This window comes from Felis catus, chromosome E2, assembly GCF_018350175.1.
Source record: "Felis catus isolate Fca126 chromosome E2, F.catus_Fca126_mat1.0, whole genome shotgun sequence".
NCBI lineage: Eukaryota > Metazoa > Chordata > Mammalia > Carnivora > Felidae > Felis > Felis catus.
Genome location: NC_058382.1, coordinates 22,618,064 through 22,633,818, shown reverse-complemented (window position 1 = coordinate 22,633,818; position 15,755 = coordinate 22,618,064). Strand labels below are relative to the sequence as shown.

Below are 15,755 nucleotides of genomic sequence, written 5' to 3'. Positions count from 1 at the left end.
TCTCTCTCTGTCTCTCAAAAATAAATGTTAAAAAAAAAAGTTAAAAAAAAAAAAGGAATGAGTATAACCATTTTTCCTTACATGTGATGATGTTCTGGTTATATTTTTAGAAAAAGTCTTTATCCCTTTGAGATACATGAGGAAATAGGTACAGGTGGAATGACATAATGTAGGGATTTGTTTCTAAATAACTAGGTGGGTAGGCAGTAGGTGGGGGTACAGATGAAACAAAACTAGCCTGAGTTGGGGCGCCTGGGTGGCTTGGTCGGTTAAGCGTCCGACTTCGGCTCAGGTCATGATCTCACGGTCCATGAGTTCGAGCCCCGCGTCGGGCTCTGTGCTGACAGCTCAGAGCCTGGAGCCTGTTTCAGATTCTGTGTCTCCCTCTCTCTCTGCCCCTCCCCTGTTCATGCTCTGTCTCTCTCTGTCTCAAAAATAAATAAACGTTAAAAAAAAAATTAAAAAAAAAAAAAAAACTAGCCTGAGTTGATCGTTGAAGCTGGGTGATGATGTGGAGTTCCTTATGCTGTTCTGCTTTATTGGTTTGAAATGTTCCACAAGAAAAAAAAAATCAGGGCGCCTGGCTGGCTCAGTCAGTGGAGCATGCAATGCTTTATCTCAGGGTCATGAGTTCAAGCCCCACATGGGCATGGAGCCTTCTTAAAAAAAAAAAAAAATCTCCTCAGGTGATTCTGATGATCCACCGGAGGTGGGAACCCCCAGCTTGGCTGATCTGCAGTCTGCCTCCCAGTTACTGTTCTCTGATGCTGCACAGGGCAGGAGTGAGGATAAGTAGCCAGGCCTGGGCCATGTTCCCACCCCAGCTGGAGGCAGCTGGGAGGAGGAGTCGTGAGGTACACGAACACGAAAAGGGTCTGGGGAAAACCTTGCAGACGCTATTTGTGCAGTCACCTGACCTGCATTCAACCGGGAATAGCATTATGCATTTGTTTATTCAACAATTATCTACTGAGTTCCTACTCTGTGCCAGGCACCATGCCAAGTTCTACCCATACGATTCTCAAAGTGTGATCCCCCGGGGATCCCTGAGATACTTCCAAGCAGTCTACAGGGTCAAAACTGTTTTACAACTTACGATGATTTATGGTAATACTAAGATGTGGTTTGCCTTTTACACTCTTTTGACACTTGCGCCAATGGGTGCAAGAACAGTATGAGTAAAGCTGGGGACACCCGGCCGCTCACCACACTGCCAGCGGTCATCATGTCCTTCACACCGCTAGCTCGTAACCACCACCACACCAACTAAAAATCCACTTCTACTCAAGAAAGTCCTTGATGAAGCAGTAACAATCTTCGTTAGTAAACGGCGGTCACTGGGGACTCATCTTTTTAAGATTTTGTGTGACAAATGCAGAGCACATACAGAGCAGTCCTGCCACCCGGGTGACGGTCTCCAGGTGAGTGCTGTGCAGGTGTTTACGTGGTGAGCTGAACCAGCTGCTTTTTGTTTTTGGTTTTGGTTTTTGTTTTTTTCATGGAACATCATTTTCACTTCAAAGAAAGCCCGACACATAAAACTATGGTTACACAGACCTGGTTGTTTGGCAGACATTTTCTGCAAAATGAATAAAATGAGCCTGTCACATCAAAGAAAACAACTGGTGTTTGTGTGGCCGATGATAAAATTCAGGATTTCAAGTTAAATATTAGACTTATGGAAAAACTCTACCACCATGAGCTTGACAGCTTCTCAATAGGTAGAGACTTTTCTGATGAGATCAGCAGTGAGATTTAAAAATTTGATTTTTGATAGCGTAGATTCACTTCGACATTCAGAAGCTCTAAATAACTTAATGAGCCAACGTTTTCCAAATGACCAGTGCGCGGTGTTATGAAATCCGTTTAAAGTGCACGATGGATATCACACAGCAGTTCTTTTCCACTCGGCATGTAGAGTGAGAAATAGCGTTGTTCCCACTCTAACAGCAAGAAAAAGCCAGGTACACTACCAAATCAAGAATGTGCTTTGATCTGGGGCACCTTGGGTGGCTCAGTTGAGCATCTGGGTGGCTCAGTTAAGTCTCCAGCTCTTGAATTTGGCTCAGGTCATGGTCTCACAGTTTGTGAGATTGGGCCCTGCGTCCATCGTGCAGTGCACTGACAACACAAAGCCTGCTTGGGATTCTCTCTCTCTCTCTCTCTCTCTCTCTCTCTCTCTCAATCTCTCTGCCCCTCCCCTGCTTATGCTCTTTCTCTCTCTCAAAATAAATATTTAAAAATATATATGCTTCAGGGTGCCTGGGTGGCTCAGTCAGTAAGTTCTCGACTTTGGTTCAGGTCATGATCTCACAGTTCGTGAGTTTGAGCCCCGCATCGGGTTCTCTGCTGTCAGCACAGAGCCCACTTTGGATCCTCTGCCTCCCTGTCTCTCTGCCCCTCCCTTGCTCAAGCACATGTGTATGCAAGCATTCTCTCTCTTTCAAAAAAATTTTTTTTAAAAAAACTAAATAATATATATGTTTTCTTTTTTTTTTTTAAAGAATGTTCTTGATTTATCAGAGAGCTGAGGTTGCAGGACAGCAAAGTAGCTTGAAATCTAGGTAAAGACAAGAACCTACAGAGACGGGACGTGAACACCTGTAGCTTCATGTACCATGCAAGGGGGAAAAAGAACTCACATGTTGTTGTTAGCAAATTTTAGAGCCTCAGTGTGGACTTATGTAAGAATATAGAGCCCTGGGCCCTGTAGACTCAAGGGGACTTTCTAGAGACCTCTAGTACGTGCTTATGAGGTCTAGGGACAGAGCACTGTCTCTGGTAGAGAAAGCTGCCTTTGGTGGTGCAGGCCTGGAGGATAGGATTGGCCACTCTTGCAGAAAAGGCATGAAACACTTGCCAGACCCTTCTTCCAGACTCTGAATGGAACAGAACCCTAAGCTGTCATAGGGAGGAGGGAATGGTTCACTGAAAAAGCTCTCTCTCGGAGATTCCAGGACACGGCATGTATCAAATCACAATGGCAGTCAAGGATCAGAGTGTGGGGAGTGCTTCTGATGTGTGGGTACACAGGGAAGGCCACAAACTGAGGGTGAGGCCACAGACCTTCCCAACCCCAAGCACAAGTTAGTGCTTAGGAATCTGAACCTGGTGTTACACCGACACAAACCATAGCAATGACAAAAACCGAACCCAGATTGACTTCTTTTTTTTTTTTTTTTTTTAAGTTCATTGATTTATTTTGAGAGAGGCAGAGAAAGCACCAGTGGGAAAGGGGCAGAGAGAGAGGGAGAGAGAGAGTGTCGAGCAGACTCTGCTCTGTCAGTGCAGAGCCCGACACAGGGCTCAATGTCATCAAGTGTCAGATCATGACCTGAACTGAAATCGAGAGTCGGACTCTTAACTGACTGAGCCACCCAGGCGCCCCAAACCCAGATGGACTTCTGACTCAGTTGCCTCAGCTGCCCACGTTAATGGCCAAGCAGAGGAGGGGGACTCAGTTCCAGGCCTACTTGCTGTTTCTTCAGCCTCCGCTATCTTGTGCAAGATGTTCAGCATCATTTTAAAAATTATGAGGCATATAAAAATGCCAGAAAAATGACCACCCTCAAGATTTAAAACTATCAACAGAATCGGCTTTTTACACTTGATCTTAGCCAAAAGGCCGAGAAGCGATCACAGAATCGGCTTTTTGATACCCAGTGAAAATCTTTCAATATTTTTAGTTTATTTTAATAAAAAGACTTTTTCAGACAAACGGAAGCTGAGAGAATGTGTTACCAGCAAACCTTCATCGGAAGACAAGTGAAAGAAAGTTTTTTAGGCAAAAGGAATATAGCATATATATTTGAGGAGAGGACTGTTATTACTTGAAGATGGATATGTAAGCATTAGGGAAATCATTAAATGAAATTTTAAACAGAAGCATAAATGATCAGTAATAAAGAAAGGTATAATAAAAAATACTCAAGCCAAGGGTTGGCAGAAAAAAAAAAGAGAAAGGAGAAAAAAGAACAAAGACCAAACGGAATAAATAGAAAATAAGTGGATGGTGGATTTAAACCCAACTATATAAATAATTACATTAGATACAAATGATCTAAATATGTTTACTAAAAGATAGAGATTGTCAGATTGGATAAAAAAGCAAGACCTAACTATATGCTGTCTGCAAATAAATCCATTTTAAATGCACAGCACAAGGTAAACTAAAGAAGTTTAATGAAAAAGAGTGTAAAAAGTATACCAGTATGTTTCCAGATTCCACATTGTAAGTTTCCTTTAAGAAATTATCACTGGGGCACATGGGTGGCTTAGTCAGTTAAGCATCCGACTCTTTTTTTTTTTTTTTAATTTTTTTTTCAACGTTTATTTATTTTTGGGACAGAGAGAGACAGAGCATGAACGGGGGAAGGGCAGAGAGAGAGGGAGACACAGAATCGGAAACAGGCTCCAGGCTCTGAGCCATCAGCCCAGAGCCCGACGCGGGGCTCGAACTCCCAGACCGCGAGATTGTGACCTGGCTGAAGTCGGACGCTTAACCGACTGCGCCACCCAGGCGCCCCTGGCGTCCGACTCTTTTATTTTTTTAAATAATTTTTAAAAACTTTTTTTTAAGTTTATTTATTTATTATTGAGAGACAGAGAGAGAGAGAGAGAGAGAAAGCACAAGCTGGGGAGAGGCAGATAGAGAGGGAGACACAGAATCCGAAGCAGGCTCCAAGCTCTGAGCTGTTGACAGAGTCCAACGTGGGGCTCGGACTCACAGACCGTGAGATCATCACCCGAGCCAAAGTCAGACACTTAACTGCCTGAGCCACCCAGATGCCCCAAGTGTCCAACTCTTGATTGCAGCTTAGGTCATGATGTCATGGTTCATGAGTCCCACACCGGGTTCTGAGCTGGTAGTGTGGAGCCTACTTGGGATGTTTTCCCTCTCTCTCTCTGCCCCTCCCCTGCTTGTGCTCTCTCTGTCTCTCTCAAAATAAATAAACATTAAAAAAAAAAAAAGAAATTACCACTTACTGAGTTTTGGTATATTATCAAAGATTATCCACAATTATCTGAAAAAGCTATTAAAATACGTCTCCCTTTTGCAATTACATATCCTTGTGAGTCTAGATTTTCTTCATATTCTTCAACAGAAACAGCAGATGGAAGAAGATTGAAGGCAGAAATAGATCTGAGAATCCAATCGTCTGCTTTTAAGCCAGACATGACAGAGACTCGCAAAGCTGGAAAACCGTAAATTTAAAAAGCTACTTTTTAATAAGAATATTTTATTTATGCTAACGTAATATGGGTTTATAATTGTTACTTCTAAGTGAATTAATAAGCTTATATAAATTCTCTGTTTCAATTTATAGTAAATATCAACCAACCAATATAATACAACCAACCAACCAAAATAAATCAACAAAAACAAAAGGTCTTTGGTATCCTCGGTATTTTTAAGCATGTGAAGTGTCTGAGACCAATATATTTGAGAATGCTGCCCCATGGAAAAACAGAGATGGATGAGACAAAGGACCAGGAACAACTTACACTATTGTCAACATCTTCTTCAGCATCATCATCTACTGAATAATCAAATGATTCTGCTGTGCCAGGTCATATCTTAAGCTCTTTACATGCATCACCTCATTTAATCCTCACATCCACTCCCTGAGATGGGTGTAATTGCTATCACCCCATTTTCCATATCAGGAAAGTGAGGCTCAGAAAGGTTTAGTAACTTCCGCAAGGTCCCACAGCTACCGAGGGGGTAGATCCCAGGTCTGTCTGATTCCAGGGTATCACTAACGCTCTGGTCTTAGAATAGGAGATGGGCACCTGTGGAGTTAAAGGTAATACGTGCTTCCCACTCATTCATTTATTCTTTGGTAAATATCAACATCAATGTATGCCTTCTGTGCCTTAAAAGAGCCTAACCTGCTTCGGATAAAACAGTTCAGATGAAACATATACACAAGCACACACACACATACCAAACCCTGGCATACATGGATAGCCTCATTTCTCTGGAAAAGAAAGGACCCTTTGGGGCGAGCTCCCTTCTCTGCAACCCTGGCAGTTACAAGGGCCTCCATTGTGATGTCTGGGCCCCATCAGAACTAAAGGCCATCAAAACACTAACATCTGTGGTCCTGATTCGTTCTTGGACTCACCGTTTGCTGAGGAATGGGTTTCTAAGGGGGCTAAAAAGACCTGGCCGGAGATGTCGTAGCCCCACCAATAAAAGGCCTGCGGTTCTCACGACAAGCCCCCTATGGCAGCTCTATTAAGCTCTATTAAGTGCCGTGCTGCCCAGGAGAGGCCCAAGCGGGGAGGGGAGGGGGGCGGGGCAAGACCCTGCAAAGAAATACGCCCCACCCTAGGAATCAGGGCACTAGCGACCACAGGCGTGTTCACGTGGAATTGCAGCACTTGCTTGAGGCCCGGGGACCTCAGCTCCCTCTAGACAGAACAGAGCTGGGAAACAACCGGCCTCCTCTGGAAACCCCTGTGGTTCCCAGGGCTGCTCACAGCTTTTCCCCCAGTACCTTGATGCTGTGTGGGTTCCCTGCTGCCTCGGGGCATGTACCTCGTCCCTGCTGTTCACCCTGCCCAGCACGGGAAGCCTCAGTGCAGAAAACTCTGCGGTGTCCCAAGAGACACTTTGCAGGTGGATGAGTGTCGTACAGGTGGGTCTTACCCTTCAGACCAGGCCTTTCCACGCGCAGTGAAAAAGAGATGAGTTTATGTGCTCCACAGGAAGGCAGTTTTTGTCATTTTGTTTCGCCTTTTGCTTAACGACTACCATTGCAGCAGTAATGTTTCTTTTTGCTCCTTCTTCCTAAATACTGAATATCTAAAGTCGCCACTTCTTTTTTTTTATTATTATTTTTTAATGTTTACTCATTTCTGAGAGAGAGAGAGAGACAGCTCGAACAGGGGAGGGGCAGAGAGAGAGGGAGACACAGAATCCGAAGCAGGCTCCAGGCTCTGAGCTGTCAGCACAGAGCCCGACGTGGGGCTTGAACCCACGAGCGGTGAGATCATGACCTGAGCCGAAGTCGGATGTTTGACTGAGCCACCCAAGCGCCCCATGCAATCGTCACTTCTAATAGATATGAAGGGTATGAAGAACTGTGTAGCCACCATCGTGCTTGAGAGAGAACACAATGGCTTGTGCCCACCGTTCTTCCAATCCCCAGGTGAACGCTCTCCTGAATCTTGTGTCTCTTGGGGATGGCTCCTGAACATTACCTCAGGCAGATGGGGATCTACTTACTTCAGTTTGGGCTGTTCCTGATTTCTATAAATGGATTCCTACTCTATATATTCTATATGACTTTTCTTTCTTCAACAATTTAATACATTTTTTATCTGAGAGGTTATATGCTTTTACTGTGGGATTGGGTAAAAACATACATAACCAGCGCATAAGCTCATGATTTCATGGATATTATTGCTAAATTAAATCTTTACATTAAAAATATGAGCTGAGTTAGATAAAAATATCAAGTAAATATTAGTACAGGTGGCAAATGGATATGGCAGAAAAAATGATGACATTGGAATGTGAATTAAATTCAGGAAACATGGTTTTAAGTAAAGACAGATATATCTAAAATTGCTCTGGATTTTTGGAAAAATTGCTCTGTTGTCCTTTATAAGCCTAGGCTCCCTGTCACAAGCCCTAACTGGGCACGAGGAGAAGGCGTTTGGGTCTATGCTTACTCCTTTCTAGCTTCGGGCCACTTTCAGCCAGCCAGCTGGGTGGCTTCTTGCCTCCCTGGTCTCTGTTCCCTGCTGGGAATGCCCCCAAAGAATGGCCCTCCTCCCAGCTCCTCAGTGCATGGCCCCGGGGCCAGCCGGTGCAACTCACCTTAGATCAAACTTTCTTCCTGGTCTCTGCTCTTGGGGTCCACTCACCCTCAGGCGGGAGACTGCATTCATGGCTCCATCTTTTACCATTCTCTATAGCCACGTCCTCTGCCAAGTAACTTTGCAGGGCTAACTGCATATGTGGGAGCACCTAGCTCCCACTCTGTTCAGTGGCTGTGCTCCACCCAGAGCAGGAAACTCTTCCATGAGGGAATCAAGCATTTCCACATCTTCACAAACATGCCCCATAGCTGGGCCAGTATAACCCTGCCTAGCAGTGGGAAGAGGGGGCAGTGAGGGCACATGGAGTCCTTTTTGCTCAGCCCAAGGAACAGAGGCGGCTAGCTCTGCTCCACAAACACCGTGGCCCCTCGCCACGCACTTCTCAGCAGACAGTCATGTCAGCGGGGACTGGAGCTGAGGCAGGACGAGAGTCTAGGGATGTGTTGTGTCCTGGGGATGCTGGGGGAGGCCTGGTGACATGTCCCTGCCCGGGACACAGAACTGGAATCCTCATGTCTGCCAAATTCTAGAGCCCTCTCTGTGTCACAGGTGGGTATTCTTTCTGGGCGACCCTCCAGCTCTCTGCCGGGCTCCTTGAAAATCACCCTCCTGATGTTAACATGGTCTTTCTGCCCAGGACGTCACGCCCCTGAGGGGGTTCAGCCTGTGCGTTGGGTGAGTTGAAGCTGACTTGTGTTATGGCTTCTCCTCTGCTGGGGTACCACGTGAGCGCTTTATTTTGGCCATGCTTGTGCAGCCATTGGGGTGTTCTGTCATGACTCTGCTCGTCTCTCCACGAGCAGAGGCAAAGTCACTTGCCAGGTTGGGAGCTCCTTGCTATTGTTCTACGTACCGGCTCTGTAAAGAAATATGTGTGTTGTAGCACATTTTTGCCATATTATAGCCACCAACCGTCCACTCCCTGGTCCCAATGACATTGATTTCCTCCTGGCGAATATCCTCCCTCTCACTGTGGGAACCAGAGGGGCCAAGGCCTCCCTCTCCCAGTCCTGGGACAACCGGACTTTGTCCTGGAACAGTGAGTTAGTGACGCAGGCACTGATGGGGCGGCCGGATGCTCCCATGCTTGCTCTCTCGGGCAGAGGCAGCAGTGGCTGCTGGCCAGGCTTGTGCCTGTGTGAGCCACGCTGGAGTGGCATTCCTTCTGTTCACTGTCCCCCATCCCGCTCCCTCCCCACTCAGCCCTGCTAACCCTTTAGATGAGTGTTACCTATGTTTAAACTTCATCCAAACGGACCTACACAGTATGTGCCCCTGGGTCTCCCTTCTCCCACCCAGTGTCATGTCAGTTCATACGGTATTTTCATCAGAGCTGCCTATATAACTTGTGGGACTCAGTGCAAAATGAAAATGCAGGACCCCTTGTTCAAAAATTAAGAATTTGAAGATGGTGACAACGGAGCATAAGTCTAGTCGAGGGCCCTTCGGAATGCCTGTGGGACCACCACACGGTCCATGAAGCTGGCCCTGACTTCAGTCACCTATCTGCTTGTGGGTCTTTGGGGGCAGAAGCTGGTCTGATGGGGACGGTGTGGCTGCCATGAGTGCAGTATGGGAAAGCCAGTGTTTCTTCAGGACTTTTATACCCTTAACCCATCCGAGTCTCACAGAGGCCCTGAGGACTGCAGGGCTGGTGATCAGTATAAGCATCAGGCCACTTCATAGATGCAGAGCTCAAACTAAAGATGCCACAGGACCACCCAAGTCCCACTGCGAGTGCAGGGCCTGAGACTTACCCCAGGGTCCTCTGGTTCCAGAGAGCCCCCTCTTGCCATTAAACCGTGCCCAGCCTTGCTCGAGTCCCTGCTATGTGCCAAGTGCTGGATTCATGAGAAAGGGAAGAAATCCTCCTTGTCCACAGGAATTTACAATCCAAGTGGAAAGCAAAGACAGGACTTACACACATGAAAAATTATTAACCAAAACATTTCTTCCTTTGAGGACGGGGGCTTATAGCTGCAAGAACTATGGGTGCTTTCTGTCTCTCCAAGCAAGAGGAAGGGGAGGTCTGTGGGAGGACAGGAGACTAAGGGCAGGCAGATGTGACTCTGAAGACAGGGCCCCAGCCTGGCTCACACAATCTCAGTGCCTAGGACAGAGTGTGCTTAGCACAGCTGGTCAAGGGCCAATTCCTGGATGTCCCAGGGATGGAGGTGGGAGGGTAGGGCCCTCCGGTTCCCAAAGTGGGATGCAGGAAATTCACCCTCTGTGGTTCTAGAAATGTTCTATTTTCTTGATCTGGGAACTGGTTACGCAGGTATGCTGACTTCATGAAAATTCATCAAGCTATGCATAGGATTTATGCATTTTTCCTCATGAACGTTGCACTTCAGTATCAGGTTAAGAGAAAATTTGTGAAAGGACCTGCATGTAGTTAAGGGAAATCTAGGGTGCTGTGTTTAACCCACCCTTGGGTGCTCAGAGAAGATTTCCCAGAAGAGGGTCTGAAAAATGTCCTGAGGGAGGGAGCAAACGGTGAGGGTGGGGCTGTTCCTGGCAAAGGGGATGCATGCCTGTGATTTGGGAGGTGAGCAATGCATGGCTGGGGAGAGCATGGGCTGGTGGGTAGGACTGGCTCTGCCTTGGAGCTTGAGGAGGTGGAGAGGACAAGAGACACAAAGGCCGGCCTGTGTGGGGCCTCCCAGGCCTGCCGAGTATGGGTTGCCATGAACAGTTGTGAGGGTTGTGAGCTTGAGACTCCAGTTGCAGGGGGTGGAGTAGATGGGGTGGGAAATGCGAGGCAGGGAGATGACCCTGAAAAGGCCACCAGACTTTGCTGAGTGAGCAGTGATGGCAGCTGGGCCTGTGAGAGTGTAGAATAGGGAATGAATCCCAGAGACCGCTTTTTCAAGTGGTACGTTTGGGGGATATAACAAGCGACCACAAGTTCTTTGACATTTGTCCCATCAAGAGATGGAGTCTAATTGCCCATCTCTAGCATGTGCGCTGGCCTCAGTGACTTGTTAGTGATGAACCGGATGAGGCTGAAGTGATGCTCAGTGACTTCTGGAGCCGGACGAGATAAGGCAGTAAAACTCCCACCTGGCTCCCCTTCGGAAGCTGGCCACCATGCTGTAAGGAAGCCGGGGGCCCCAGGCAGGCATTCCAGCTGGCCACTCCGCTGAGGTCCTGAGAGCTGCCCAGCTGACCCTGCCTCCCTCCAGAACTGTGCCTTATGCCGCTACGTTTGGGTGGTTTGTTGGCAGCAAGAAAACGGCTCCCTTGATCGTCAGGCAGAATCAGCAGGGGAGCTTAAAAAATTCCCAATGCCCAGGCCAGATCCAAGCATTAATATTCTTTGGGGCTCCCAGTGTTCAGCCAAGGTTGAGAACCATTACTGTAGACCAAACCTAAGGCTTGAGCAAAGGTTAGCTTCAGGAGATGGCTTCCCATTTCGCCCCCTCCCCCCCGCCCAGCTTCCTTTTGTCCTTTTGGTTCTTGTCCCCCCCACACCCCCCCACTCCCATTTCCCTCTTTGGGCACGTGAAAGTGAATCCTCTTATGCAGCAGGGAGGCTCCCAAGGCTGGGTGTGTTAATAGGATTGCCAGATAAAGTACAGGAGGCCCAGTTAGAGTTGAATTTCAGGTAAACAGTGAATTTGTTTTTAGTACACGTGTGTTCCAAATGGTACATGGCCACACTAGAAAATTATGTATTGTTATCTGAAATTCAAATTTTACTGAGCTTTCTATACTTTTATTTGTGAAATCTGGCAACTGGAAGTGTGAAGCCGGGTCAAGGTGATATTTGGGCTTCACCTGGGGACACCTGTAGATTCCTGAGTCCCTCAACAGCAGGGTAGGATACACCTCAGGAATCCTCAGGTCACTTCCCTTGTTAGAGGAAAGTGAGACCCCAAAACAGGAAGTAATAAACCCCAAACAGGCTGTCCTTGATTTGCATGATATTGTCTAACCAAACCCACGCATATTGGCAAATGTATCAACATTTGCATGCAGGTTTTTTTTTTTTTTTTAATTTTTTTTTCCACATTTATTTTTATTTTTGGGACAGAGAGAGACAGAGCATGAACGGGGGAGGGGCAGAGAGAGAGGGAGACACAGAATCGGAAACAGGCTCCAGGCTCTGAGCCATCAGCCCAAAGCCTGACGCGGGGCTCGAACTCACGGACTGCGAGATCGTGACCTGGCTGAAGTCGGACGCTTAACCGACTGCGCCACCCAGGCGCCCCTGCATGCAGGTTTTTATGTCAACGTAGATTTTTAGATCCGCTGGGGGATGTCTGGGAGTATGATTGCTGGGTTGTATGGTAAGTCTATGCTTAATTTTGTGCAAAAGTACCAAACTGTCTTCCAGAGGGGCTGAACCATTTTACATTCTCACCAGCAATAAGAGAGTTCCTTTGCTCCATAGCTTAGCCAGCAGTTGGTGTTGTCTCTTGTTTGGATGGTAGCCATTCTAACAGGTATGGAGTAGTGTCTCGTTATTTTAATTTGCATTTCCCCAATGACAAATTATGTTGAGCATCTTTTTATATGCTCATTTGCCATCTGTATATCTTTGGTGAAATGTCCAGATCTTTTGCCCATTTTTAAATTGGGCTGTTTTCTTATTGTCGAGTTTTAAGAATTCTTTATATACTCTAGATATAAGTCCTTTTTCAGACATACTGTTTGCAAATATTTTCTCCCAGTCTGTAGCTTGTTTTTTTCTCAACCTCTTAACAGTATATTTTGCAAATGTTTGTAACTTTGATAAAGTACAATCCATCAATTTTTTCATTGCCAAAATCAAGGTCACATGGATTTTTTTTCTTATGTTTCCTTCTAGAAGTTTTATAGGTTTGTATTTTGCATTTAAGTCTGTGATCTATTATGAGTTAATTTTGTGCAAAATATGAGGTATGAATAGAGCTTTTTTTTTTTTTTGCAAATAAACATCTAATTGTTCTAGCATCATTTATTAGAGAAACTATTCTTTCTCCATTGAACTGCCTTTGCACCTTTGTAAAAACTCAGTTGGTTATATTTGTACTTGACTATTTCCGGGCTCTCTATTTGCCCCATTGATGTGTGTCTATCTCTTTGCTATTATCACATTGTTGGGATTCCTGTAGCTTTACAGCACAATATACTACCATACACAATATACAGCACAATATATAATAGCATAGCTTTGAATTCAGGTATGTGAGTGTTTTTCGCTATGAGAGATCTACTTAAATGCACGTAAGAAGGTTGAAAGGAACCAGGGTCTTCTCAGATTGCTGCAGGCCAGCAGGTCACCTGCTGTCCCCAGAGTGGTACTGGGCTGAGTCAAGAGCAGCTGATTCTCTTGGGGGACCTGCTTTCAGCCTCATGGCCCAGCATCCCCACAGCCTTCTGTGCCTTTGTATCACTCTCCACTCTCTGCAGGCCTGTCTCAGCACCTCTGGCCCCAGCACTCTAGCTTACCCTCAACATGGGCCTCTCACAAACAACTGAGAGCTGTATTTTTGGCTAGCACACAATTTTGTTTTATTTCTTAAAGTTGAATTAGTTGCTGATATTTTCACATTGGGTGATTTCACAAAGAAGTCCGGAAATCTGGCTTCTCCTGGAGAATGGGATCATGCTGGGCCTGAATCCCATGAGTCGGCTGGAGCTAAGTAGCAGTAGGTCCCTTGGGTGAACTCTAGTCTGCCAGCCCCTCCAGCCCCCTTTGCTCAATTATGTAAAAGGGTCTGTCCCCTGCAGATCTCTGAGTATATAATCTCTGGTCTCAGGCTTCAGGGTTCCAGTCTGACAGAGAAAGCCAAGCAGTACAGTCAGTTGAGACATCTACCCCACAGAAACTGGGCAGTGGAGTGTGGCAGCCAGGTCTTTGACCAGAGGAATTTAATGACCAAGGCCCAGCTGATATGCTTGAAAGCCCCTGCAAAGGCCATGCTTCCCATCTCATCACTGGGCATGGTGGGTATACTAAGTCAGGCCTGTTCCTGGGAGGCAGAGGACTCCTTTGATGGCCATCTTCAGCATGAAGGCTCCTCAAACCAGCCTTGTTGTACTTTCCTTAGAACTGCATTGCAATCTTAGATGCATCTCCCCAAATTTCCTTTCTTCCTTCACTTGGCCTCAAGACCTACACTATGGGCCAAAGTTCTTACAACTTATGGCCCCCCCTCCCCATTTTCCCTCACAGGTGTTTCTCTTATAAATTTTGTACTTGTTGGTCTTGTTCGGGCATCTGCTTCTCAGAAAACCAGGTCTAACACAGGGGTGGGTGTCACTCAGCAGGTATGAAAGAAGCAGATTCTTGGAGAAGGGGCTCTGGCTATGGTTAAGGCAGAGACCTTGAGCAACAGGCTCACCCCAACCTGTCCTTTGCTGGTAACATGATAGAATTTAATAGGACCACAAATCTCCCCAGTCCCATCGTGGCTTCTCTCTCCCCTCATACTGATACCGTTCTGAGTCAGAAAGGCTCAGAGAAACCTCAGGGCCTGAGGTGGGCAGTGGAAGGGGGGTGCACAGCCATCAAGCCTCAAGTCCCAATTTGCCAACTAAATGACCCAACTAACCATCTTTACCAAACTCCTGTGAGTACACAAGGTGTCACAGACATTTGCTTGATTTTTGGTCACCCAGCATCCCTCCCTCCTCTTTTGGTACCGGTGCCTGAGTTTTGGGGGCACGTGGGGCTGGGCGTCAGTCCAGCTTTTGCTGTTTTTCAGCCCCATGATTGGTTCAGGACAGGGCATGTGACCTAGTTCAGAGAGAATGAGATGCCCTGAGGCTTTTGCTGGGAAAACTGGGAGACTGATGCTTCTCTTTCTTACTCAGAGGAGGCAGAGGTCCCCGCTTGACCCTAGAAGTTGGGAGTCTGGAGCTCCCAGACACCTGAGAATGATGTAGATGCAGTAAAAGGCAGGGCCCTGAGAAGAGAAGCAAGCTCCGTTGTTGTTGTTTAGGACTCTTAAGCCCAGCTGAAAGCTGAACCACTCCTGAACTTTTCAGAGTTGAGAGCCAATAAATTGTCTTTTAAATGAAGGCAGTTTGCAACAGATTTGCAGCTTAATAAATTCTAATTGACATAGGCATTTGATCATCCACTAAATGGGTCATTTAGGACTCTCGTCTTTCTTCTTCTGGTATTATCACTTGAGGGTCGGCTAACTTCTACATCAGGGAAAAAGTAGGTTAAAAAAAAATAAAAATTTTGAAAAGGTGAGGAATATCCAGGCTCCTGGGGGCCAGCAGCTCTTGTTGAAGTGCCTGAGCTTGCAGTGGGCATTTGAGGCTTTGCCTGTATAGCTTCCTCTCCTATGTTTTCAGATGTTCTCTGGGGAGACACCTTCTCCTACCCATACTCGTTATGTTTAGAATGGAGTTGGTCCATTCCTTCCTCTTGGGCTCTAGGCGTGGGCAATTAAGCCAGCCATTTAGGAGGAAAGAGGTACCTTCTTCCCCCTGAGATTGCTCAATACGTACAATGATGATTAGGAATGTTGGGAGCCTCCACGTGTAAGGAAACTTCAGAAGAAAGCTGACGCAGAAGAAAGCACAAAGAGGAGAAAGACATATCCGTGATGCTTCTGGGTGTAGCCTTATCTGAAACTAACTTTCTGTAACTGAACTTTTCAGTTACATGAGGAAACAAAGCCCGTTGTTTTTTTTTTTCTTTCAGTGGGAAAATATAACATAAAATATATTATTTTAGCCATCTTTATACAATTCAGTGGCATTGGGTACATTCGCAATGTTGTGTAACATTTAACCAATGTTGTGTCACCACTCGTTCTAGAACTTTTATTACTCCCAACAGAAAAATTCTGTAACCATTAGGCAATGGCCCCCATCTCCCATCCCCCAACCAGGTCTTGGTGACTTCTAATCTACTTTATGGCTCCATCAATCGACCTGCTTTAGGTATTTCATATAAGTGGAATAATACAATATTT

General features: G+C 46.2%; 1 protein-coding gene across 3 annotated transcripts in view; it reads left to right on the top strand.

Moving 5' to 3' along the window:
- The first annotated feature begins 8,367 nt into the window (after window positions 1–8,367).
- Window positions 8,368–15,755, top strand: part of URI1 (URI1 prefoldin like chaperone) — a 101,441-nt gene continuing 94,053 nt past the window's right edge. The window contains exon 1 of one of the 3 annotated variants that reach the window (XM_019819664.3): window positions 8,368–8,508. Coding sequence is in view for 1 of the 3 variants with exons in the window: in XM_019819663.3 (XP_019675222.2) it covers window positions 8,446–8,508 (63 nt within the window). In the remaining 2 variants the exon portion in view is untranslated. The remainder of the gene's footprint in view (window positions 8,509–15,755) is intronic. The other 2 variants (XM_023245900.2, XM_019819663.3) reach the window with 2 other exon arrangements.